Here is a 22,220-nt window from a genome sequence, read left to right as displayed (position 1 = left end):
ACACTTTTTAAATAAGGACGTCTGAGACATTTTGAACGGTATTCCCCGACAGATGGACACAAGAAAATACCGAACAGCACAGGAAAAAGACCAAGAAACTCCGAAGAGACGCTGAGAGACAAATAACGCTAGAGAAGAAGAACCTTTTCGACGGCGGCGAAAAAGGAACTGAGGGAATGCCGGGGACGTTCGGATATATATGCATTCAAAATTGGCGGGAACACCGGCGCGCATGCGCGGTGGATCCGAACGTCCCCTTCACATCTCTAAAAGCTAGAAAAATCTTTTCCGTGGCTGGCCTGCGCCTGCGCAGTCCCAATGTGGGGCTGCACAGAAGGACGAAGACGATCATCTGCTTGGTATGCAGAACCTTCCAGATTCAGTCCCCACCACCTCCAGTTAAAAGGGGCAGGTACTAGGTAATGAGAAAGATCGCAACCTGAAACGTTGGGGAGCTGCTGCCAGTCAGATTAGACAGTAGTGTCCTTGATAGTCCAGTGATCTGACTCAGTAAAAGGCTATCTCAGATCTGTAGCACATCAAAGTTCTATATTTTTGACCACAAAGAACCTTGGCTGTTCGCCGGGGTTCTGGAATTCCACCTAATCCTTGTTATGCTTGCAAGCTTGTTTCCCTGATACTAAACACTAGAGACTCAACTAGCTTATTGATCCGTTAATCACGATTACTGGATCACATATGGCTGAAGTTCAGTTAATTGTATATTGTACGTCCCATCTTGTTGACTGTCTTAATTTACTTTGCATAATCCTTCTTGAGTCCCTTCGAGAAAGGTGGACTGTAAATAACACAAATAACAAATAAATACTTACCAGCTGGGTCTATAGGCTCTGGAGAAATTTGAAGGAAGGTGCATTTGTCAAGACGATTTGAAGCCAAATGACCCAAGGTGAAGTGGGATGTGTTGGCTAGCAGGGAGAGCCGGCAATCTGTAGACTGGCCATGTTGTTGAAAGAGACAGGCAGGCTAGAAGTGCCCATGGCTGGGCTTTTCTTTGAGTTTTCTCCCACCCTGTGCAGTATACAGGTACAATTGCCCCATTTCAGCAGCCAAACTGAGCATTCTACGTTGGAATCCCTGCTAAGACCTGTTTAGCAGTAACAAGCTGCATCAGGTCCCCGGAGGTGACCTTTAACAGTGATCCCATCAATGTGTCCTGGCTCATCAACTTTACATCCCCAGTGCGGCTGCGTGGTATCCCTCCTGCTTGGGAATCTCCCTTGCTTTGTAGAAGGATGCCGAGAGCCTTCACAGTTGGCAAACTGCAGAGACCTTTGATTTATTCCTGCAGAGAGGCCTCCTGCTTGTGTTGTGACCTAATAGCCCGTGTGATAGAATTATGTGTTAGTGAGCGAGTGAGCTGAAGATTTAAAGGATCACAGGTCGTGATCGGCAACAACTAATTTTAGGGGGGAGTTGGAGAGTGAAAAACTCTCCGTTTCTGTACCATGCATCTGACGAAGAGAACTTGATTCTCGAAAGCTTATGCTACACTAAAATTGGTTAGTCTTAAAGGTGCTACTGGACTCTTTTTGATTTTGCTACCACAGACTAACATGGCTAACGGCTAACTCCTCTAAACTCTCCTATGGTTAGCCTAATAGAAACTAACTCTGAAATCAAGGTTTTACCCCAGTTTAGGAGCCAGTCTTGAGTGTACTGATTAGTTCAGGAAGTCAGTAAAGAGCCAAATTACATCTATGTTCAGAGCCAGCTCTTATCGGTGAGCCCGTGGAAGGAAGCCCAGATGCATAACTTAAAATATACAGCTTAACATTGCTGATAATTGTTATGATGATAAAGCTTCTGCAGCCCAAATGGGGTTGTTGTGGGACCTTTCTTAGGAACTGGCAGACACAAGATCTCTCCAAAAAGTGATCAAAGAACGCAGGAGCACCCTATGGAGTTTTTGTACGCTAGCATAAAATCTGTGCATAGTTCACACACTAAGATTACTGGCAACTGTTCACCTCTGTCCTTTCCCTTTCTGTAAAGCATTTCGAAGAAGCCCTGTAGTCTCAAAAAACTTTGCCTGCTGTTCCCTCTGTACACTGGAGATTCTAGCCTTCCCACCTACCTCTCCAAAACACCTTAAAAATTTCATTTGGGTTTTTAAAAGAACCATATTTGATTCCATACAGAGCTGCATTTTGCGCTGGGGCCATAGGTTGCAGACCTCTTGTTTAGCTTAATTATACTTTTGATTAACTACAAAGCTGTCCCCGATTGACCTGCTGCAAAAAAAAATTGAGCAATGGATTTTTCCTTATAAATAACGCAGACGGCATCTTAAAAGGGACATCCTCTCTTTTTGCATACATAGGAAAGAATGCCAATTCTGCAGCAGCCCGTGCATGTACGAAGTATGTTGACTTCCTTTAAAATTATTGGCTCCCTTCGTTTGCAAGTTTAATTGCTTAAAACAGATACAGTCGATCATTTTAGAATTTCTTTCGCTGGGTGGCATTTCAACTACTGTTGGCTCCTGTTCTATATGGATAGATTTTCAAAACACTGCCAGGATGTTTATTTGGCAATCAATGAAACAAAGGCATTAAAGAGTTAGACCTGCATTGCAGTAAGATTTTTGGTGTGCTGTCTCTAACTGGGGTTCAACCCAGCGACCAAATAAATTGGGGGGAAATGAAATAATTTTATATGAGTATGCCTGTTGGGTGTAATTCAGGGTGTCTGATGATGAGATCACCATGTGATTCCGCACATGTTGGATAATGCACTTTCAGTGCACTTTATCAATCGTTTGAGGTGGATTTTTTGTTCCGCACACGAATAAATCTGTTCCAAATGATCTATAAAGAGGATTGGAAGTGCATTATCCAACGTGTGCGGAATCACTGAATGTTTTATTTTGGCTTCTTCCCCCAGCCTGAACATGTGCTTACATTGCATTTTATATATCCCTCATGTTTAACTGATAAGGGGTTATCTCTTTGGAGACAGCTTGGCATCAAATTCCCATGTAGGGATTTGGAAGGTTTCATCTCACACACAGCTTTGCTGGTGAGTGCCACCACAAAATGGCTGCCATGGAGTCTTCTCGTAACTGAGGAATTTATTACCTAAAATTGTTGAAAGCTCTGCTGGTGTTTCTGCCGATGTGACGTCCTGCCAATGCAAAGGGGTTCTTTCTACACCCGTTTTTGGGAGCTGTGCTGTGAACATGGTTTTACACTAAGTATCAGTTTCTATTTTTACTCCTCCCTTTCCAAGCCTTGTTTACTGGAAGGGGTAATTAGGTACAAACAGATCTATTTAGGACCAACCAGCTGCAGTGGCCCATGGGGGAATGTGTTGCTGCAAGAAGATCTCGGTGGAAGATATTCAGCTTTGATGTTAAAGAAGCGCTTCTTGCAGGCAACCTAGAAAACTGTTCCCTTGAATGGGCTTAGTAGGAGCATCCACTTACAGACCGCAAGCATCAATGGGCAGACCAAGGGTGCAATGTAGCTTATATCTGAGCACCCACAGACCAGGTTTCCCCAACCTTGGCTCGTGGGCATTTTTTGGAATTTTGAGAAAGGGTAGTGGGAAACATGGCCACGATGGAGAGCGTAGCAAATAACAAAAGGAGGGAAGTTCCACAAAACATTGGAAGGTTCCAGCCAAGCTTCCTCCTACAGCAGAGACAGCTACTTCCAAAAGGATACTCTCTGCAGACACAAAGTGGTCCGGGCTCTTGAGAAGCACCCTCTGCTCTAAGCAAGCGGAAGAAAACTGGGTTTGGTTTTTTGTGAGATGCTGTTTGGCGTCCGTTTCCAAAGGACAAAGAGGGTTTACTTCCTTCTCTGACTGTGACATGCCTGTGAGGAACTCAGTGACTTGTTAGCTGACACTCCTCCGCTCCATTGAAGATCCTTTTGGACTTTGTCTCCAGAATTCAAGAAGCATGCAGGCACCAAAAAAGATAGTGGCAAGCACCACGGCACCCCGCTGGGGACACTGACCAGAGTCCTAAGGATATTTGGGTTTCACTCACAGGAGAATAAAAATTTGTTAAGTGCTTCCTGTGATCTAGAAAGGTGGAATTCCGTGCACACAACCCAAGATACCCCAAGTATTCCAAAAGTCAGGAGCTTCATACATCTCTCCCTCTAAATGGGAGATCCAACAAGTATCCAAAAATCATTAAATGACACCACCCAAAAAACTGAGATCTGGTGTGTGTGTTGCCCCAGGTCTCCTAATTGCTAAAATACTGAATGGAAGATGTGACATAAATTGAAAGGATTGAGCCGCTTCCACACTAGCTAGACAGGTAATCTGTAGCACACATGAACTAAAGATGATATCTCTTTGCACACTTAAAACCACCCGGGGGGCAGGGGAATTTCCAGTAGCATCCAGGAATGTGAATCTACTTAGCAGCACAGCTATATAATACACCCACTGACTGGCACTGAAATGTCAATTAATGATGGTGCTGATGGAAGCCTTTATTGTTGCCTTTCATCTGTTTGTGTCATCTTCCTTTTGGCTTTCTCAGCAAGATTTCCTCTCCGCTCCCAAGCTTTGCTTCTGGTTGCTGTCATTCCATCCAAAATTCCTTTAACCCACCAGCCCAGTCTATTAATCATCAGTGGGATTACATGAATCAATCCATATCATTTACTTGCAGCTCCTCCTTTTTCGAATGAAACTAGGGGCGAGGCGGCGTCAGTCACTGAGGATTGCCCAGAATCAACATCTGGCCGACACTGAACACCAGGGCTCACCCCCCGCTGCCCGTGCAGTCATTATATGATGATAATAATCTTGGCTTCTGGAGACGCCTGCAGTTGGTGGAGTAGAATACTTAATGGCTATTTAGCAAATGGGTAACTCGACACTTGTCATTTCTTGGTAAGCTCCTATACCCACGAGACTGTGGAGAAAAAAATTCAGCAGGGATCTATTCCTGACCAATTGAGAGAAGTACAAGGTGCCTGGATTCTGAAATATTAAGTTTCAAATATGGGATGAGGGACCTCCATTTTTTGATATCTGGTAAGCTTTTTTTTAATCTTCAAAGCAAAATGCAATGTGGATTTTTTTAAAAGAAAAGGGGTGTTTTGGAACCAGCAGTTCTGTTTTGTAAAGGCAAGTAGAAGATGTATCTTTGTGGCTCAGCCGTGGAGAAGGGGCTGTTTCTCCTCATACTCTTGGATGAATTGCTTAAAAGATAGGACTCAGCCCTACATAAAATCTTATGATCGTCTAGAACATTACCCATTGCATTTCTCCAGAAATCTGCGCAAGACAAATTGCTAACAAACAAACAAAAAGCTGGGATCTCCCTGCTTGAAATCAAGTTGACAGTAATATGTTAGGAGAACACCAGCCAAAGCCAAACTTCTCAAACTTGGGCCCATGGACTATTGGATCTGCAAGGATATTTGGATGTGTGTGTGATTCCTTCATAAGACCATTCCAAATGATGTGGAGTGCCAGCTTTCTAGGAACAGGGGTCAAGGACTCTTCACCTTGGGGGAAGGGGTCAGAACCGGCATCGAGTGGGATGGGCCTGGGAGTAGCCCCACACAATAACTTCGCCAGTGGCCAGCAAACCTCAGCTTGTTTGCGTTGCGCTTTGGTTATGAACTCCATTTTAAATCCTAGCTGTTGTTTGGATTTCTAAATTGTTAGCCTGAGGGCTCGGATTGGTGAGAGAAGGGGGCTAGGAGTCTTAAGTGGGTGCTTTTGCCTTCTGGGAACCGTGAAATTGTTGGTTAACCTAGCTCCCTGCACAGGCAAGGTATTTATGGGACCATGTGGATGCTTACGGAGGCTGCCTGGAACAGGAGCCAGAATCAATACCTTTTAGTTGATTTATAAATATTTCATTTTCTGTTGCTTGGTTTGGTGATGCAACTTTTGCAAATCTCCTTTCACTCTCCAAAACTGGGACTGATCCCAAACTTCGTTTCAGGAGGCATGGGTTTACAGTTATCATTTGTTATTCCCCTTTGGCCTGTAATCCGTCCCTTGGATCCAGTCCTGCAGCACAACCATGACATCTAAACAACTGCTTCTCATCTTAAATCTGGAGCAAGTTTACCCACAGGCCCCTCACCTACTTTGCCAATATGTGACTGAGAAGTAATGTTTAGCAAAAAATCCTTCAGGCCTGGAATGAAAATAACATCTTTGTAAAAATGGGAGTCTCTTCCCTTTTTAGGCCATTCATGTTAAACACATGTATAAATGAAAAATGGAAGATTAGTAAAATGTTTGAGGACTAGCAACTTTGGTTGCCCAGATAGGAGCATTAAACAATTATAGCAAGTTAAATGCTGTGTGAGCGTTCCTTACTTTTTGCTCCAGATCTTAATGCAAATGTCCTTTATACTTCCCTCTTCAAACTCCAAATATACTCTCTCTCCTCCATCCACATTTTCCTTCTGACTGATGCTTTTCTGTCCGTCATTCCCCAAACTAATCAGTTTAGTGACCCTAATGTTTTCTGTGTGTTATCATTATCAAAAGGGGATGGGGGAATAAAAGTGTGTGTGCGTGCATGTGTGTGATGCAGCCATTAAAAAGCAGTAGTACATACTAATCTAAATCCACCACCTTTAGCTCCACTTTCACGTCATATTTCTGAACTTCTGAATTAAAAAAAAAGAAATGTGTTTACCTGTATTGAATCTGATGCATATGGCTCCTTTGTTTGTGGCTAATGCTTCCTTTGTCCGCTTTGCCACTTTCTGCTAGTAAGAGCATACTAGTCACCACTGCAAGCCACCTTCATGTGGGTTGACCTACAGCTCTTTTTAAATTGAAGCGGGCAACTTGGGCAGCACAGCAAGGCTTGTAGGAGGAATAGCGGAGGTCAGGAACATGCTATCGCTCAAGCCCAGTTCTGATGTTCTTCCTCCCCAGGTGGGGAAGAGAGATGAAAAGGGCGTACGGTGTGTCCACTTTCATTCCCAGTCTTCTCCCCACATGCATTTAAGTGCAGAGACTCTACCTTCATCACACACAAATTAAACCAGGTGCTTTCCCAATCCTGTTAGTCTTGTGAGCAGTTTTTAGAGTTCTGAGAATGGAGAATGGGTGCCAACACTAAATGGTTGACTCAGGGTTGGGGTAATCACAAAATGGCCACCAAGGGGTATCGAGGGCAGTCACAAAATGATGGGGGGCTGCAAGGTCAAGCCTTTTCTTACTTTTGTTTCTGAATTGGTGCTGCTTGCAGATAAAAAGGTGATGCTGCCTCCTAGGTTCTTCTGAAACCTTTCCAGGTGTAGTTTGTGATAAAATTATCGTCTGTTTGGGCATGACGATGACGTAGTTGGAATGTTTTTGAACAAGCTTCTTCCTCCCATTGACTTTAGAAGCTTACCCGGGACTCTTCTGAATCTGTTTCAATTCCTACCAGAATTTGTTTTTTAAACCTCCAGGCCTCTGTCTCTGGGAATGCGTATCAACAATAGTCATCAGAGCAAAAGAAAACATCCCTCAATTATTTCTCTAGGATTCCCCGGCTTTAATTTTCTCTCATCTGACTTGCATGTTTGTCCAAAAAAAAAATGTTTCCCTCAAGCTAGATTCCAGTTGGTGGGTTAGTGAGCAACACGGACAGTTTATGTAACCAAATTGGGTCTAAAAGACCTGTCTGGGTAATCGCTTTGGCAAAACCTTGTGGTAGCAAGTGGAAAGAGGTTTTGTAAAGCAAATGAGTCACTGCAGAGAAAGAGGTAAGGAGGGAGAGTTAGAATGGCCTTGGGAGGAGAGGCCTGCTCCACCCACAAGGTATTGTGATTTGCACAGTGCTTGAAAACCCCTCTGTTGTGTGTGTGTTTAAATAGACCCAAGAAGGCTGCTAAAACGTGATCCACCATGTGCAGTTTGCAGGCTCGGTTTAGTTTGGTAGGCCGCAAAGGTGCTCCTTTCATGTGACCCTACTTGAACTCCCATACGGGATGCTTAGCATATCTCAGAAACTGTTCACGGATATCCTCCCAGTTTTGATATTATCCAGCCTTATCCCTCCGTTTGATAGGCTGGGATTCACACTGACCACTACGCCATGCGGACTCCAGGCATGCAGTTTGGTGGTGGCAGGCTGCGTTCGGTTTTGTAGGCCGCAAATGTGCTGCTGCCATGGTATGGCTGCCAGTGCAAGAGATGATAAGCCTGGCCCAAATTGTTTAGTATTCACCTCTTGGCTTTGGCACAATACATCCTTTTCTCTCCATTTCTTCCTTCCTTTGTTGGTTGTTTTTCTCAGACTGGAAGCCCAAGGGCAGGGCCTGCGCCGTCTTTTATGTTCCTCACATAGTTTTAAGGAAACTGTCTCTCAAAATAACAACCAGCGAGGCCTGGTAAACAAGTTTGTTTTGTGAATATTTGTTTAAAATGTTTTTATCCCACCCTTTCTAAAGGTTTGGAAAAGGTTTTAAAAACAAACCTTGTCAACTAGAAGTTAAAACTCAAACCCAGTTTTTCCTCCAAGCAAAAAAGCCTCCTCCTACTGCCAATCCCTTTAAAGATACGAAAATCAGGAAAACCTTGGTTTCATTTGGTATTGACTCTTAATTTTTGTTTTTACCTTGATAATCAATTTGTATGTATTTATTGTTACGATCCAAGATGATCAGCTTGTGTTTTTAATTACATTCGATTTATATGACACCCACTCAGAGCAATTTACAAAGTATGTTATTATTATCCCCTGTGGTGGGGCTGAGAGCACCCAAGGTCACCCAACTGGCTTCAAGTGGAGGAGTGGGGAATCAAACCCAGTTCTCCAGGTTAGAGTCCCGTACTCTTAACCACTACACCAAACTGGCTCTCTTTTGTGTTCTTCCAACTTGTGGCTACCTGGTTATCCACCTTGAGAAGGTGGAATGTGATTTAAATAAAAGTGTATGTAAAGTGCCGTCAAGCCACAACTGATTTACGGCGACCCCTGCTGGGGCTTTCAAAGCAAGTGAGAAGCAGAGGTGGTTTGCCATTGCCTTCCTCTGCAGTCTTCCCTGCTGATCTCCCATCCAAGTACTGACCCTTAGCTTAGCCTTCCCTCCTAATTTAAATACCTTAGTAAATAAAAATTAAATGATGTGACATGATGAGTTTAATAAAAGCCTTCTGGAATAGCCAGGTTTTACAGAAGGCCAGCTGTGAAAGGGGATGGCCCATTCCTTCAGACTGACTGGTCCACAATAAAATGGCAGTCCTTGAGAGTCTGGTTCCTAGTAGATGCCAATCAGGTGTCTAAAGGAGGTAGCATAATTAATAGGAATCAATGGCTCAATCTAAGCTGCTGCAAAGTACCATGCTGGGAGTTTCTGACGTGAGGACTGGAGTGATGACTTGGTGTTGGTCTAGAATATCACCTTGGTGGCTGCCCTTATGCCCCTTTGAGCTCTTTGGGGGATTTCAGGCAGTGCATTTTATCTTCACAACAGCTCTGTGAGATAAATTAGGCTTTAAGATTGTTACTCGGCCAAGGAGAAGCTAATGAATTGTAATGAGAAACAGATGAGCTTTTCATTTGTAAAGGTAGTGCAACAAGAGAATTAATTACATGAGGGTGGGTGTGGAGCGGTTTCTAATTTTGCCCTTTGAGCAATGGCTGGGTAGCCTTCAGTGATGTTGTTGAGCTTTGGATTTTCTACTTTGAGTAGCTGACCGGTAATGGGTCTTGAGGGTCTTTCTCCTCCTTGATACTCTTTAGTTGGAAATACCAGGGATTGAACTGGTGGCTCTTAGGGTATGGTCTCTTCGTAGTTGGTGTCTTGGCAGGGAACTGAGAAAGGGGATTTAGGTTGGTTGAAAATGGAGAGACTTGAACTCAGCACTTCACAGGCTCCTGTAAGCTCACTGTGTTTTCATTTCTGGCTTCTGAAGATCCTTCTACTTACAGACATAGCTATGGGCAAGCAGTGGGGCCCTGCCATGCCAGCCCAAACATGCTAGAATTTATTTGATAAGCCATAGCTGTGTTTGGTTCCCATCAGCCCTTGGATGGGATCTGCTGTTTCTAACCCTGTCTCCCGATGGTAGGCTATTTTGCAAAGCAAATAGGTCAGTCAGAAATGAGAACACAGGAGAGTCTCTTAGCCAGCAATTTCATAAATAAGCCGAGTCAGTTACCTTTTTGAAAACTGCAGTAATCTCCTCTGTACTGAAAGCCAGCATGAGCCAGCTAAACCAAAAACTGCTTCTGTACTCGCTCTTTCTCCAAAGGCTCTGGTCTCTTTACCAGAAAAAAACAAATGGTCTGTATAGTTTTTTTTTTTTTTTTTACAAACCGAGTTTATGGGTGCCCCCAGTAGGGACTGCGATGAAAAATTCCAGTTTATTTTGAAATCTTTATGTTTGTGTCTCTCCAATTAAGCAAAGCTGTTAAGTGAATTTTCTTTCCTGTTCATTCTCTTTTCTTTTGACACTGGAAGGAGGGTTTGAGAAGTTAATAGAGGACCAAATCTTCAAAAATATAAGGGATTATTATATAATAATATAACATATATAATATATTATGTTAAGCCTTTAATTAACTAACCGTCCCCTAATACTCCAGAAACCCTGGCTCATTCGCTTAGTGATAAGGATCCTAAATTTACCTTGGCAGTTTTCAAAATTCGTCTCAGTCCTTTTAGCCCTTGCATCCAAAAAAGATAAGGAATAAGTAATTTCTGCTGCTCAAGATGTATGAATCAATGAGCTTCTAAGGAAAGGAAAAGAAGGCAAAGGAAAAGGGATCAAATTAATCATGAATCTCCCAAGTGGATTTACTGGTAAATATTGGGGTGGAGGGGAGTTGGATCAGGACCAGAGTAAGGAAGAGCACCATAACCTTTTCCTCTGCTACTGATTTCCTGAACTTAGAGAGATCCCTAAGTATTGTTTGACTTGGGAAGCATGCATAGGACTTTTCATAATGCATGCTGCCTATCCACCTCATATATGTGGCCACCATTTTGTGTGAAGCACAGTTACCGTGCACAGACAACTTGTTTACATGCCAGCCTACTCCTGGAGATTTTTCTTTCTAACGTTGAGCTAACGAGATACCCCTGAACACCACAAAATGAAGTTAGTCACCCCCTCTTGAAGCCTCTCATAATCCTTAGAAGCCTATTCATTCTGAACATGGTCACTTGTTTAAATTGTGGAATTCACTGCCACTGGATGTGTTGTGCAGTTAACTTTAGAAGTGGCTTAATGGAGGAGAAGGCCATCAGTGGCCAATCAATGACTAAACGGGAATCTCCTCATCCAGAGGCAGTTTTTGGAAGGCACCACCATGAGAAGGTCTTGGCCTCTATGCCCTGTTGGTTGACTGTTCAGGGCAATTGGTATGAAATGAGATGCTGGACTAGATGGACTACAGCTCCGATCCAGCAGGACACTTCTTATTTAATTAAGTATGATAATAGCTGTTAATCAGACCTTTCCTCCACATATGTATCCTATAGTATGATGGGCTGTTTACGTGCCACCATGACCACATTTTACTCTTCTTAGTTTGACAAAAAGTAGATGCTCACTCTATTGGGCTTTCTAATTGTGGGTTTAGCAAACTGAATTATCTCCTGAAACTCAAGATCTTTGTTTCTTCTGTTCACTTCTCTGCAGGTAGCACTCCTGTAATAATGTCGGTGAGCGTCCACGAGAACCGTAAGTCCCGAACTAGTACCGGTTCAATGAATATCTTGCTGTTCCACAAAGCCTCCCACCCAGATTGTGTCTTGTCACACTTGAACACCATGAGGAAGCACTGCATGTTTACGGATGTTACCCTCTGGGCTGGGAATAAGTCATTCCCGTGCCACCGTGCGGTGTTGGCGGCATCCAGCCAGTATTTTGAAGCAATGTTCAGCAACGGACTTCGCGAGAGCCTTGGAGACGAGGTGAATTTCCACGATAGCTTGCACCCGGAGGTGTTGGAGCTGCTTCTGGACTACGCGTACTCCTCCAAGATCATCATCAACGAGGAGAATGCGGAGTCCCTCCTGGAAGCTGGCGACATGCTGCAGTTCCACGATATTCGAGATGCCGCTGCGGAGTTTCTCGAGAAGAATCTGTATCCTTCCAACTGCTTGGGCATGATGATGCTATCGGACGCTCACCAGTGCAGGAGGCTCTACGAGCTCTCTTGCCGGATGTGCCTGGTCAACTTTGAGATAGTCCACGGGAGCGAAGACTTCAACACCCTCTCCAAGGACACGTTGCTAGACTTGATCTCCAGCGACGAACTGGAGATCGAGGAGGAGGAGAAGGTCTTCAAGGCTGTCATGCAATGGGTGAAATACGACTCGGACAAGCGGAAGGTTTTCCTCCCAGAACTGTTGAAGAATGTGCGTTTGGCCTTGCTGCCGTCCGAATGCCTCAAGGAAGCCGTGACCTACGAGGAGCTGATCGTCTCAGAGGAGCAGAACAAGCAAATTCTGGACGAGGCCCTTCAGTGCAAAAAGAAAATCTTGCAGAATGATGGGGTGGTCACCAGCCCTTGCGCCAGGCCTCGCAAAGCTGGACATACTTTGCTCATCTTGGGTGGACAGACGTTCATGTGCGATAAGGTCTACCAAGTAGATCACAAGGCAAAAGAGATCATTCCCAAAGCAGACCTGCCAAGTCCGAGAAAGGAGTTCAGCGCTTGTGCCATCGGTTGCAAAGTTTATATTACTGGTGGGAGAGGCTCAGAAAATGGAGTCTCAAAGGATGTCTGGGTTTACGACACTGTTAACGAGGAGTGGTCGAAAGCTGCCCCAATGCTTATAGCTCGGTTTGGACATGGTTCAGCGGAACTAGAAAACTGCCTTTATGTGGTTGGTGGCCACACTGCCGTGGCTGGAGTCTTTCCCGCTTCCCCGTCTGTTTCTCTGAAGCAGGTGGAAAAGTATGATCCCATTGCCAACAAATGGACTATGGTAGCCCCCTTGAGGGATGGCGTCAGCAATGCAGCGGTCGTAAGTGCGAGACTGAAGCTCTATGTCTTCGGTGGGACCAGTATTCACCGGGACATGGTATCCAAAGTCCAGTGCTACGATCCCGCAGAGAACCGGTGGACGATTAAAGCACAGTGCCCCCAGCCATGGCGGTACACGGCAGCTGCAGTCCTCGGCAGCCAGATTTTCATCATGGGTGGGGATACAGAGTTCACAGCAGCATCTGCCTATCGATTTGATTGTGAGACGGACCAGTGGACGCGGATCGGAGACATGACAGCCAAGCGGATGTCATGCCACGCTCTGGCCTCGGGGAACAAACTCTATGTGGTGGGCGGCTATTTTGGGACGCAAAGGTGCAAAACACTGGATTGTTATGACCCTACCTCCGACACGTGGAACTGTATCACGACGGTGCCTTACTCCCTCATCCCCACAGCGTTTGTCAGCACGTGGAAACACTTACCAGCCTGATGAAGTCTACTTCTCAAAATGAGCAGCTTATGGAGGTAAGATGTCGTCTTCAGCCCTTGGCCCACCAGTCTTATGGACAACGGCATAGTTGGTCCCCTGCTTTTTATAGGAGAGGAGCGTTGCAGATTACTCAAACTTCTGATGGCGTGTATGTTGATACTTTCTCAGTTTTTTCATGCCTAAGCGCTGGGCTGCAAGCAGTCCTAGTTCAGGCAGAGAAACAGATATAAAGAAAAAGTGCAAAATTGGATCTCCTCTTTTATTTTTCCAAGGGCATTCTGAAGTCTGCTCGCAGGACAGCTTTGCTTTGTGCGTTAAAAGTTTTACTGAAGCATCAGAGGGAACTAGGAAACCTTAGTGCCTCCCCTCTTCAGAACGATAACAACAAAGCAGTGTTATCACAATATCCCAGCAGCAGTGGGGGAGGCAGGTTCCCCCCCCCTGCACCGTGACGTATGTCACTCAACTGCTCACCTGTTCTAGATTTAAACCTGTGGCGGTTCAAAGGACCCCCATCTGATGTCCCTGTACCAAATTTTTACCGTTGATGGAGGACTGAATATTAAAGCGCTCTGCCCACTTAAAAAAATGCTTTTGACATGCAAATCACGCCAGCCTAGTTTGCTAGTTTTCTATGGATGGGGGAGTAGTTGAACACTTCAAAGTGTTGTAGTTCTTCGCATGATCCTGAGCTTGGTTTGAGAAAGACCTTTCTAACACCTGCCAGTTTAAGGAGGAGGGCAGAATTTAAAGATTTGTTTTCCTCACTTGCCATCTAAAATAGTGCACACACACACATATCACCATATCACAGGGTGTTTCTACTTGGCCATTCTAGTTCTTGCTTCTACAACCCGTTGCATACTTTGAGCGTTCAGCAGGGTTTACTCCCAAATAACTGTGCAGGTTATTGCAGACAAGTTCTCTTTTGCCTGCTGGGTTTCAGAGGACTGGCTCTTTGGTTGTTGTGGGTTTTCCGGGCTGTATTGCCGTGGTCTTGGCATTGTAGTTCCTGACGTTTCGCCAGCAGCTGTGGCTGGCATCTTCAGAGGTGTAGCACCAAAAGACAGAGATCTCTCAGTGTCCAAGACAGTCTCTGTCTTTTGGTGCTACACCTCTGAAGATGCCAGCCACAGCTGCTGGCGAAACGTCAGGAACTACAATGCCAAGACCACGGCAATACAGCCCGGAAAACCCACAACAACCATCGTTCTCCGGCCGTGAAAGCCTTCGACAATACATCGACTGGCTCTTTACTTCTCCACAGCCTGCAAATACGAACTAGAGTCCTGATGGGCACCGAGGCAGAAAGTGCTGGCCTGCTTCCCTGCCCCTGAAGCTACAGTCTGTTAGCAAAGGATTGATCTGCTGCATGTTCCCAACTGGAGGATAACGGCTCTTGCAGTCCCCTACCCCTGCTGTGCCACGGCATTGACCAGCAGCTGCCTGGGTGCCTAATTAAACTGCCAGTCGTCCGTTAAAATATTGCTGCAGAATGCCTGAGGACTTCATCTTTTCAGCTCAGGTTACAAGGCCGCCCTTAAGAGCTCATTGAGCACCGAAAATTCATCTATAGGTATAGGTGCTGGAGACCAGAGCTGTCAATCAGTGGCATTAGCAGCCGTGGGGATCGAGACGTGTGTCAGGTTGAACATGGCTGATTTTCTTAATTAAACAGAAGCTAAACTGTAGACCAGCAGTTTCTGATGTAAAGGCACTTTAACTGCCCATGAATGTTTCCCTTCACCAACAGGGAAGGTGAAATTCAGAGCCTTTGAGGAGGCGAAGATGAAATTAACAAACCCTCTGAGGAGCAATCTCTGTCTGCTCTGTGTAGAGAGGTGAAATTGACAGAGCCTTCATCTCTATCTTCTTAAACTGGGCTTCCCAGCTAACATTGCGTCTCCCTACACTTGAGTGTCCTTGTGTAAGATGCCTCATGTAGAGAGTCTCTTCGTTTTTGATACCCCCAAATCTGGCACGGCACTTCATTTTAACAGGCACAGGGTAAATTCAACAGGTGCAGTACCTCCTTCCCACCATTGCACCTCCCTGAGAGGAGAAGCTGCATGACACACATTTCCATCTGCTCTGCTAAATGCACGGGAGCCTTGTTAACAGAAAAGTTAGCATTTCTGCTCATCTCTCATGCTCTTAGCAGGATCCCTTAACGCTGGAAGGTGTACAAGTTCAGGACTGGTAGCACGGCACTTTGTACGTGATTATTTTTCTTGGAGCCTGCAGTACCTGTGGCAGGAGAGAGAGCTCCCATTCCTGAGAGAAGCTGGCTGTAGTGCTGGCGATAGAGAACATGAGCAACTCTGGTGTTCCTCATAACTCAGGCTATGACAGGCAAATTGGTTTTGCGTATAGTTTTCCCACCTCGCCCATAACAAGTAGCAGGGCAGCATTTGAACGGGGCGGCCTCTGCCAACCAGTTCGCTTACAGTTCAGCCAGCTCCAAAGCCCCGACTCCACAGTGAATGAACATTGAAGGCTGCCTATGTTTTGCATTGTACCTTAAGGTTGCCAGCCTCCAGGTGGTGGCTGGAGATCTCCCGGAATTACAACAGATCTCCCGGCCACAGAGATCAGTTCTCCTGGAGAAAATGGCTGCTTTGGAGGGGGGGGGACTCTATGACATTATATCATGCTGAGGTCCTTTCCCTCCTCAAACCTGCTCTCTCCAGGCTTCACCACCAAAATCTCCAGGAATTTTCCAGCCTGGTGCTGGCAACCCTTTGCATTCCTTCCTTTGCTTTGTACCTTTGCATGACTCCCATCTTTGCAACCTCCCCTCCCACCTTCTGACTGGGTTATAAAGGCTCAGGGATCTCCTATCCTACTTGTATCTGACGAAGAGAGCATTGACTCTCAAAAAGCTTACACCCTGGAAATCTTGTTAGTCCCTAAAGTGCTACTGGACTTCCAATTTTGCTCTTTTGCCTGTGACTCAGCTACTCTTAGCCGTGAAACCTGAGTAGAAATGGGAAAGCGGTGCTGCTGCTTCGCGCCTGAACAGCACCTTTTAGCACAGGCAGATACTGTGATCGTCCTTTGCTGCTTTTAGCCAGCTGCGAACTGTGTAGCCCCTCAGGGCAGGAATCTGTTTTGCTCCCCGGTGATTGCAAAATTCCTGCTGAGGCTGATGCAAATCTGTCACCATCTGTGCTCCTGTTCTGTGTGTTGCAGCCAGCTTGCAAAAGTACCCTCCTATTTAGAGGTGGGGAGGAGGACAAAGAAACCAAACCGTTTGTCTCTGGAGGACCCAGAGTATGTGTTGGGCCCTTCCTTTTTGCCCTTACCCCTCTTTATCATTGCACATTCCTCCCTTTCTCCTCCTTTTCCAGACCAGTCTCTTCTACCACCCTCCTTTCTTCTGACAGATCTTAATCAGTCATCAGTCTAGATTCCTTTCCTTAGGCCATTCTGCCTGCCCTGGTCGTCCAAAGTAGCCAGAGAATCTTCAGGGTCAGCAGCTCAGCCAAAGGTCAGCTACAGTATCTTTAGGGTCAAGGCAGCCCAGCCAGTGAGCAGCCAGAGAGTCTTTAAGGTCAGAGCAGCTCAGCCAGTGGGCAACCAAATCACTTTCGTCAGCTGTGCCCCAAACATCAGGGCGTTATCACCACCGCCCAGGCCACGCATTCGCTCACCACATTACAGCTGAGATGCTCAAGCATCTTGGCTGCTCCACATTGGGAGTTGCATGGGCGGGGAAGAGAACGGCTACTCCATATTGCCAAGCAGATGTTTGTCTCGGAAGCCTGTTTATCAGGCCAAGCTGGGTGGGAGTGGCAGGCAAGAGGAACCAAGGTGTCTACCCAGAGCAGGCTTCACCCAAATCTCTGCTGAAAAACCGATGCAGAACCCAGCCTGCCAAACGGCGAGCAGTCAGAGGCAGTAAGGTAGAATTTTTTTTTTTAATTATGAACCCATTTCTACTCCTTTTGGGGCACAAGTTTTTATGTGCCCCAGTAGTCATGGGTGTTCCTGAACTCTAGAGATTGCCAATATTATGAAAACTCTAGAGCCCCGGGCACAATGCCTCAGTGGAATGTGGGGATTTATTTATCTCAAACAATGCATGTTTTTCTGCTGAGAACAAGGAATCAAAACACCTTAACAAAGGACCGAAATGGCAAGGAGGGCAAATTCTGTGCAGTTAGGCCAGTCTATTCCTGTTGCTTTCAGGTCACGCTGCAAAAAAAAAAAAAAAACCCTCCACAATTTTAAAAACATAAACACCCCCCCCCCCCAGGATGAAGTGCCCCGAAGATGTTATTTTCCCTCTTAGCAACTATTTTTTAAAAAACCCTCAATTCTCTACTCTGAGTATGTATTACGCAACACACAAAATGAAGCTATCCACCCCCTCCAGAGCCCCAGGTGCACTCAGCCAGGTTCACACATCTACCTTGCTCAGGTAGTCAAGGCAGTCCAAAGATTTTTTTAAAAAATAAAATGTATAAGTAGTACTACTCTGATGATATTATGACAGCCTGCAGTGTTTTATCTCTGGCTCAATTAGACTGAGCAAGTTTGCTTCCGGCAACAGCTTTTTATGATGCTTTACATTTTTAAAATTCAACTACATACAAATCCATGAGTAGTAGACATCATCTTAGAACAGACATTTCTCCTTCTTTTACATGGAAAGGAGTGCCTCTTTGGCCATGCTGCCTGCTGTGACCGAACATAGGCACTGGCTAAAACGAAGAATGCTTTTTTCTTTAGAACGATTGTTTATTCGTAGGTAGGCTCAATTGATCCGTTAACACTGGTATTAACAAATAAAAAGCTTTCCTTGAATGACAGCTCTATTTTTGTTTCATAAAAGAGATAAGAACAGCAACACATTCAGCAAAGTCCAATATCAAGCCAAGCCCACATGAAACTAAATAAAAACCCTGAAGGGTAGAACAGTTTATCCCCAAAAGTTAAACATCCTGGCGAAGTGGTAGGCCTGACACTTTCCTCTGCAAGTCAGGAGAAATTAATTTAGATGGGTCCAGTTCCAGAACTGGGAATAGTGGTTCAAAATGCCCTACACTTTTGCTACAGATGCTTGAAATTCTGCAGAACAGGAACAATAAAAAGTGGTGGTCTTTGACCGATGGGCTGGAACCCTAAAAAGGGTTGGAGAGCCCTGCTTCTAAAGGGTCACAACCCCTTACGGACTCTTGCTGTTTGTAGGGACATGCTGAGAGGTTCAGTAGGTCGTCAAGGTGAGGTCATTCATGGATGGAGAAGACTCCCTTTTAGTAGAGGCAGGGCTCCTCATCCTGTCACATGACTCTGATGTCATGCTACTTCTGGTCACGTGCTTGCAACTCACAGGGTCCCATGTTGCCACCTGGTGGTTAAAGGTGGGCCTAGCCTCTGGAAGGAGTGAAGACCACTCTTCTCAAGGATCCCAGGAAACAAGGGATGGTCATGTTTTCTCTCTTTCCGTCCCCCCCATACTTGCACCAAGAGATCAGACCCCCTTGACTGATCACCTTTTCAACCTTTGATCTGGCAGTTCACTTTTGTGTGCGGCGGGGAGGGAGGTGAAACGTGATTGCTCTGTGATTCCAGTCTGGTTGGCTGCCCAGCCACCACTTGAAGGCATTGGTGCTGTGCTGTCTCCTTTCATGCTCCAGGCATGTATGAAATTCGCTCCTCAGCCTGGTGTGCAGTTTTGCTGCTGGGCAAGCCAAAGTCCCATAGCTCCAGTAATCATTATCCTGTGTCCCCAGGTGACCTTAATTTACTACAGCTGCAGAGTGCATGTGTGGGTGTAGCTGGGTGTCACAAATTCACAGGTATGTGATCCTTCTGAAAATACAATTTTTCAAAAAAGAAAAATAGATTTGGAAATACTAAGCTTTCAAAAATAGCAACTGGTTAGTGTTGAACTAGAATCTGGGAGATCCAAGTTTGGACATTCATTCTGCCATGGATACATGCTGGGTGGCCTTGGGCCCGACACACACACTCAACCTGGCCTACCTCTCAGGGTTGTTGATGCAAGAATAAAATGGAGGATAGGAGGACAACATAAGCCACTGGGGAGAAAGGCAGGGTATAAATGAAGTAAATAAATAAAATATGCCTTGCAGCAAGTCCCTACCTTGTGTATGTACAAAGCGCACATGCTCTCCATGGCACCATCGCCAGCCAGGGACATGGGCACATTTGCGCCCGTTTCTCTGGCCTGCCTCCACCAATGATGGGCAATCTCTGGGCAGCCGGCCTCCTGGGCACGGATCCAGCAAGGCTGCATTGTGGTCATCATTCCTATTTAAAATGGTTGGATCCTTCACAACTCGAGTCCAACAAGCATGCACGGCAGTGCTGTGGTGCATTCTAGAACCATTCAAGTGAGCCAATAAGAGTGATCGGCCTGCCTGAAGGTGACTCATAGAATCATAGGGTTGGAAGGGGCCTCTAGAGTCATCTAGTCCAACCCCCTGCACAATGCAGGAAATTCACAACTACCCCTCCTGACTGCCCCAGTGACCCCTCCTCCATGCCCAGAAGATGGCAAAACACTTCCAGGATCCCTAAGCAAACTGGCCTGTGGAAAATTGCTGAGCCCAAGGTAGTGATCAGCATTACTCTGGGCATATAAGAAGGCCACGAGAACTACACTGATGTAACCCATTCTGCCCTCCCCCCATGATCTGCCTAGGTTCACCAAATCGGCATTGCTGTCAGATGGCCGTCTAGCCTCTGCTTAAAAACCTCCAAAGAAGGAGAGCCCACCCACCTCCCGAGGAAGCCTGTTCCACTAAGGGACTGCTCTAACTGTCAGGACGTTCTTCCTAATGTTTAGCGGAAACTCTTTTGATTTAATTTCAAGCCACTGGTTCTGGTCTGACCTTGTGGGGCAGCAGAAAACAACTCCATACCATGTGCTACATGGCAGCCTCTCAATTACTTGAAGATGGTTATCATATCACCTCTCAGCCATCTCCTCTCCAGGCTAAACCTCTCAGTTCGTTCATTTTTATCCAGCTCTTCTTCTAAGGAGCTTGGTGGAAGCATGCATCGTTCTCCCTCCTCCTCTACTGTATCCTCACCACAAACCCCTTGCAGAGTAAATCAAACTGAGAAAGAGTGTGTGACTGGTGCCAGGTCACCCAATGAGTTTCCATGACAGTGCGGGATTGGAACCTTGGTCTGATCCTAGTCCAGCACTCTCAACCCTCATTTGGAAGACTGTGTACAATTCTGGTCACCACACCTCAAAAAAGATATTATAGCACTGGACAAAGTGCAGAAAGGGCAACTAGAATGATTAAAGGGATGGAACACTTCCCCTATGAAGAAAGATTTAAGTGCTTGGGGCTCTTTAGCTTGGAGAAACGACGACTGAGGGGGTGACATGATAAGAGGCTTACAAGATTATGCATGGGATAGAGAAGGTAGAGAAAGAAGTATTTTTCTCCCTTTCTCACAATACAAGAACTCGTGAACACTCAATGAAATTGCTGTGCAGTCAGGTTAGAACGGATAAAAGGAAGTACTTCTTCAACCAAAGAGTGATTAACACATGGAATTCACTGCCACAGGAGGTGGTGGCAGCTTCAAGCATAGACAGCTTCAAGAGGCGATTGGATAAACATATGGAGCAGAGGTCCATCAGTGGCTATTAGCCACAAGGTATAGATGGAACTCTCTGTCTAGGGCAGTGATGCTCTGTATTCTTGGTGTTTGGGGGGGGCAATCAGTGGGAGGGCTTCTAGTGCCCCCTCCCCACTGGCAGACCTTGTGAGGACACCTAGTTTTTTGGCCACTGTGTAACACAGTGTTGGACTGGATGGGCCATTGGCCTGATCCAACGTGGCTTCTCTTATGTTCTTAACCCTATACCATATGAGCCTATTGCCAGTTCTTTCATGGGGCCACAGTGTAGCTGAGCAATTGGGGTCTGAATGAGCTCTCTCTTTTCCTCTTTTCCAGATACCAATGTCAAGTTCATTAGATCACTGCTGATGCTGAAGACCACACAGATTGCTCCTATGAGGTTCTTTCCTTCAAAAGCATCAGGGTGGGGAGATGTGTTAGGTTGACGCAAGAAAAAACTTAAGGTAACACTGATGGGATGGGTGGGCCTCTTAGTCCACTCCAAGAAGAGGAAGAGAACTAAGCACCAGAACGTGCTTGTGAGGTGGCGATTACCCAGTACCACAAAGGCACCATATTGGTAACAGTTGGGCTGGGAAGAGAGCCTGCCAAATTCTGGAAGGGACTTCAAAAGCCTGTCCATGTTTCCAAACGTCTTCCATGACTTCCAGAACTCTGGGCTGCTGCGTGAATTTCAGTAAGAAGCACATCGCCGCAAGGGCTAGAACTGGGTCTAATCGTTTTTGAAAATGATCTCATTTTATACTTTGATGTCCCTTGGCATCTGGCAGTTTTAATAAAATTCTTCAAGAAACCACATGGCTTTTCATGGGACTTTTCCTTTTGAAGTAGCCCTGACTGGGGGAGAATAAAATGGCTGCTAGAGCAATAATTACAGATGCATTGTTTACTTCCAGGGATGGGACGCTCTGCGAAATTGCAAAATACTGCTGCCACAACTGACTCCTTGACACTGTCAAAAATTATTCCTATGATTTGTTGCAGGAAAACTCAAGTCCCTAATTTTCAAGGAAAAGTGGAGATCGCTGCAGAACTTGGGAGGGGGTGAGGGTTAGAATTAATGTCTCGCATTAGAGAAGACGCCCAAGACTGATCCCACAATTTTAACTTTCCTGTATACCTCTTCTTGTAATAAGGAAATAATAAATTAGGGAGAGATCAGACTGAAATTACATGTGGTCGGCTGAACAAGCACAT

General features: G+C 45.6%; 1 protein-coding gene across 2 annotated transcripts in view; it reads left to right on the top strand.

Annotated features, from left to right (window-relative positions):
* KLHL25 (kelch like family member 25) overlaps positions 1 to 21,861 on the top strand; it is a 42,048-nt gene extending 20,187 nt beyond the window's left edge. For both annotated transcript variants that reach the window (XM_055002675.1, XM_055002674.1), the window contains exons 2-3: positions 11,605 to 13,426; positions 21,339 to 21,861. In XM_055002675.1, the coding sequence (XP_054858650.1) occupies positions 11,622 to 13,391 (1,770 nt within the window). In that variant the 5' untranslated portion in view covers positions 11,605 to 11,621 and the 3' untranslated portion in view covers positions 13,392 to 13,426; positions 21,339 to 21,861. The remainder of the gene's footprint in view (positions 1 to 11,604; positions 13,427 to 21,338) is intronic.
* The last annotated feature ends 359 nt before the right edge of the window (positions 21,862 to 22,220 follow it).

The sequence above is a fragment of the Eublepharis macularius genome, chromosome 18, assembly GCF_028583425.1.
Source record: "Eublepharis macularius isolate TG4126 chromosome 18, MPM_Emac_v1.0, whole genome shotgun sequence".
Classification (NCBI taxonomy): domain Eukaryota; kingdom Metazoa; phylum Chordata; class Lepidosauria; order Squamata; family Eublepharidae; genus Eublepharis; species Eublepharis macularius.
Note: the sequence above shows the minus strand (reverse complement) of the source record. Positions and strands in the feature narration are given on the sequence as shown.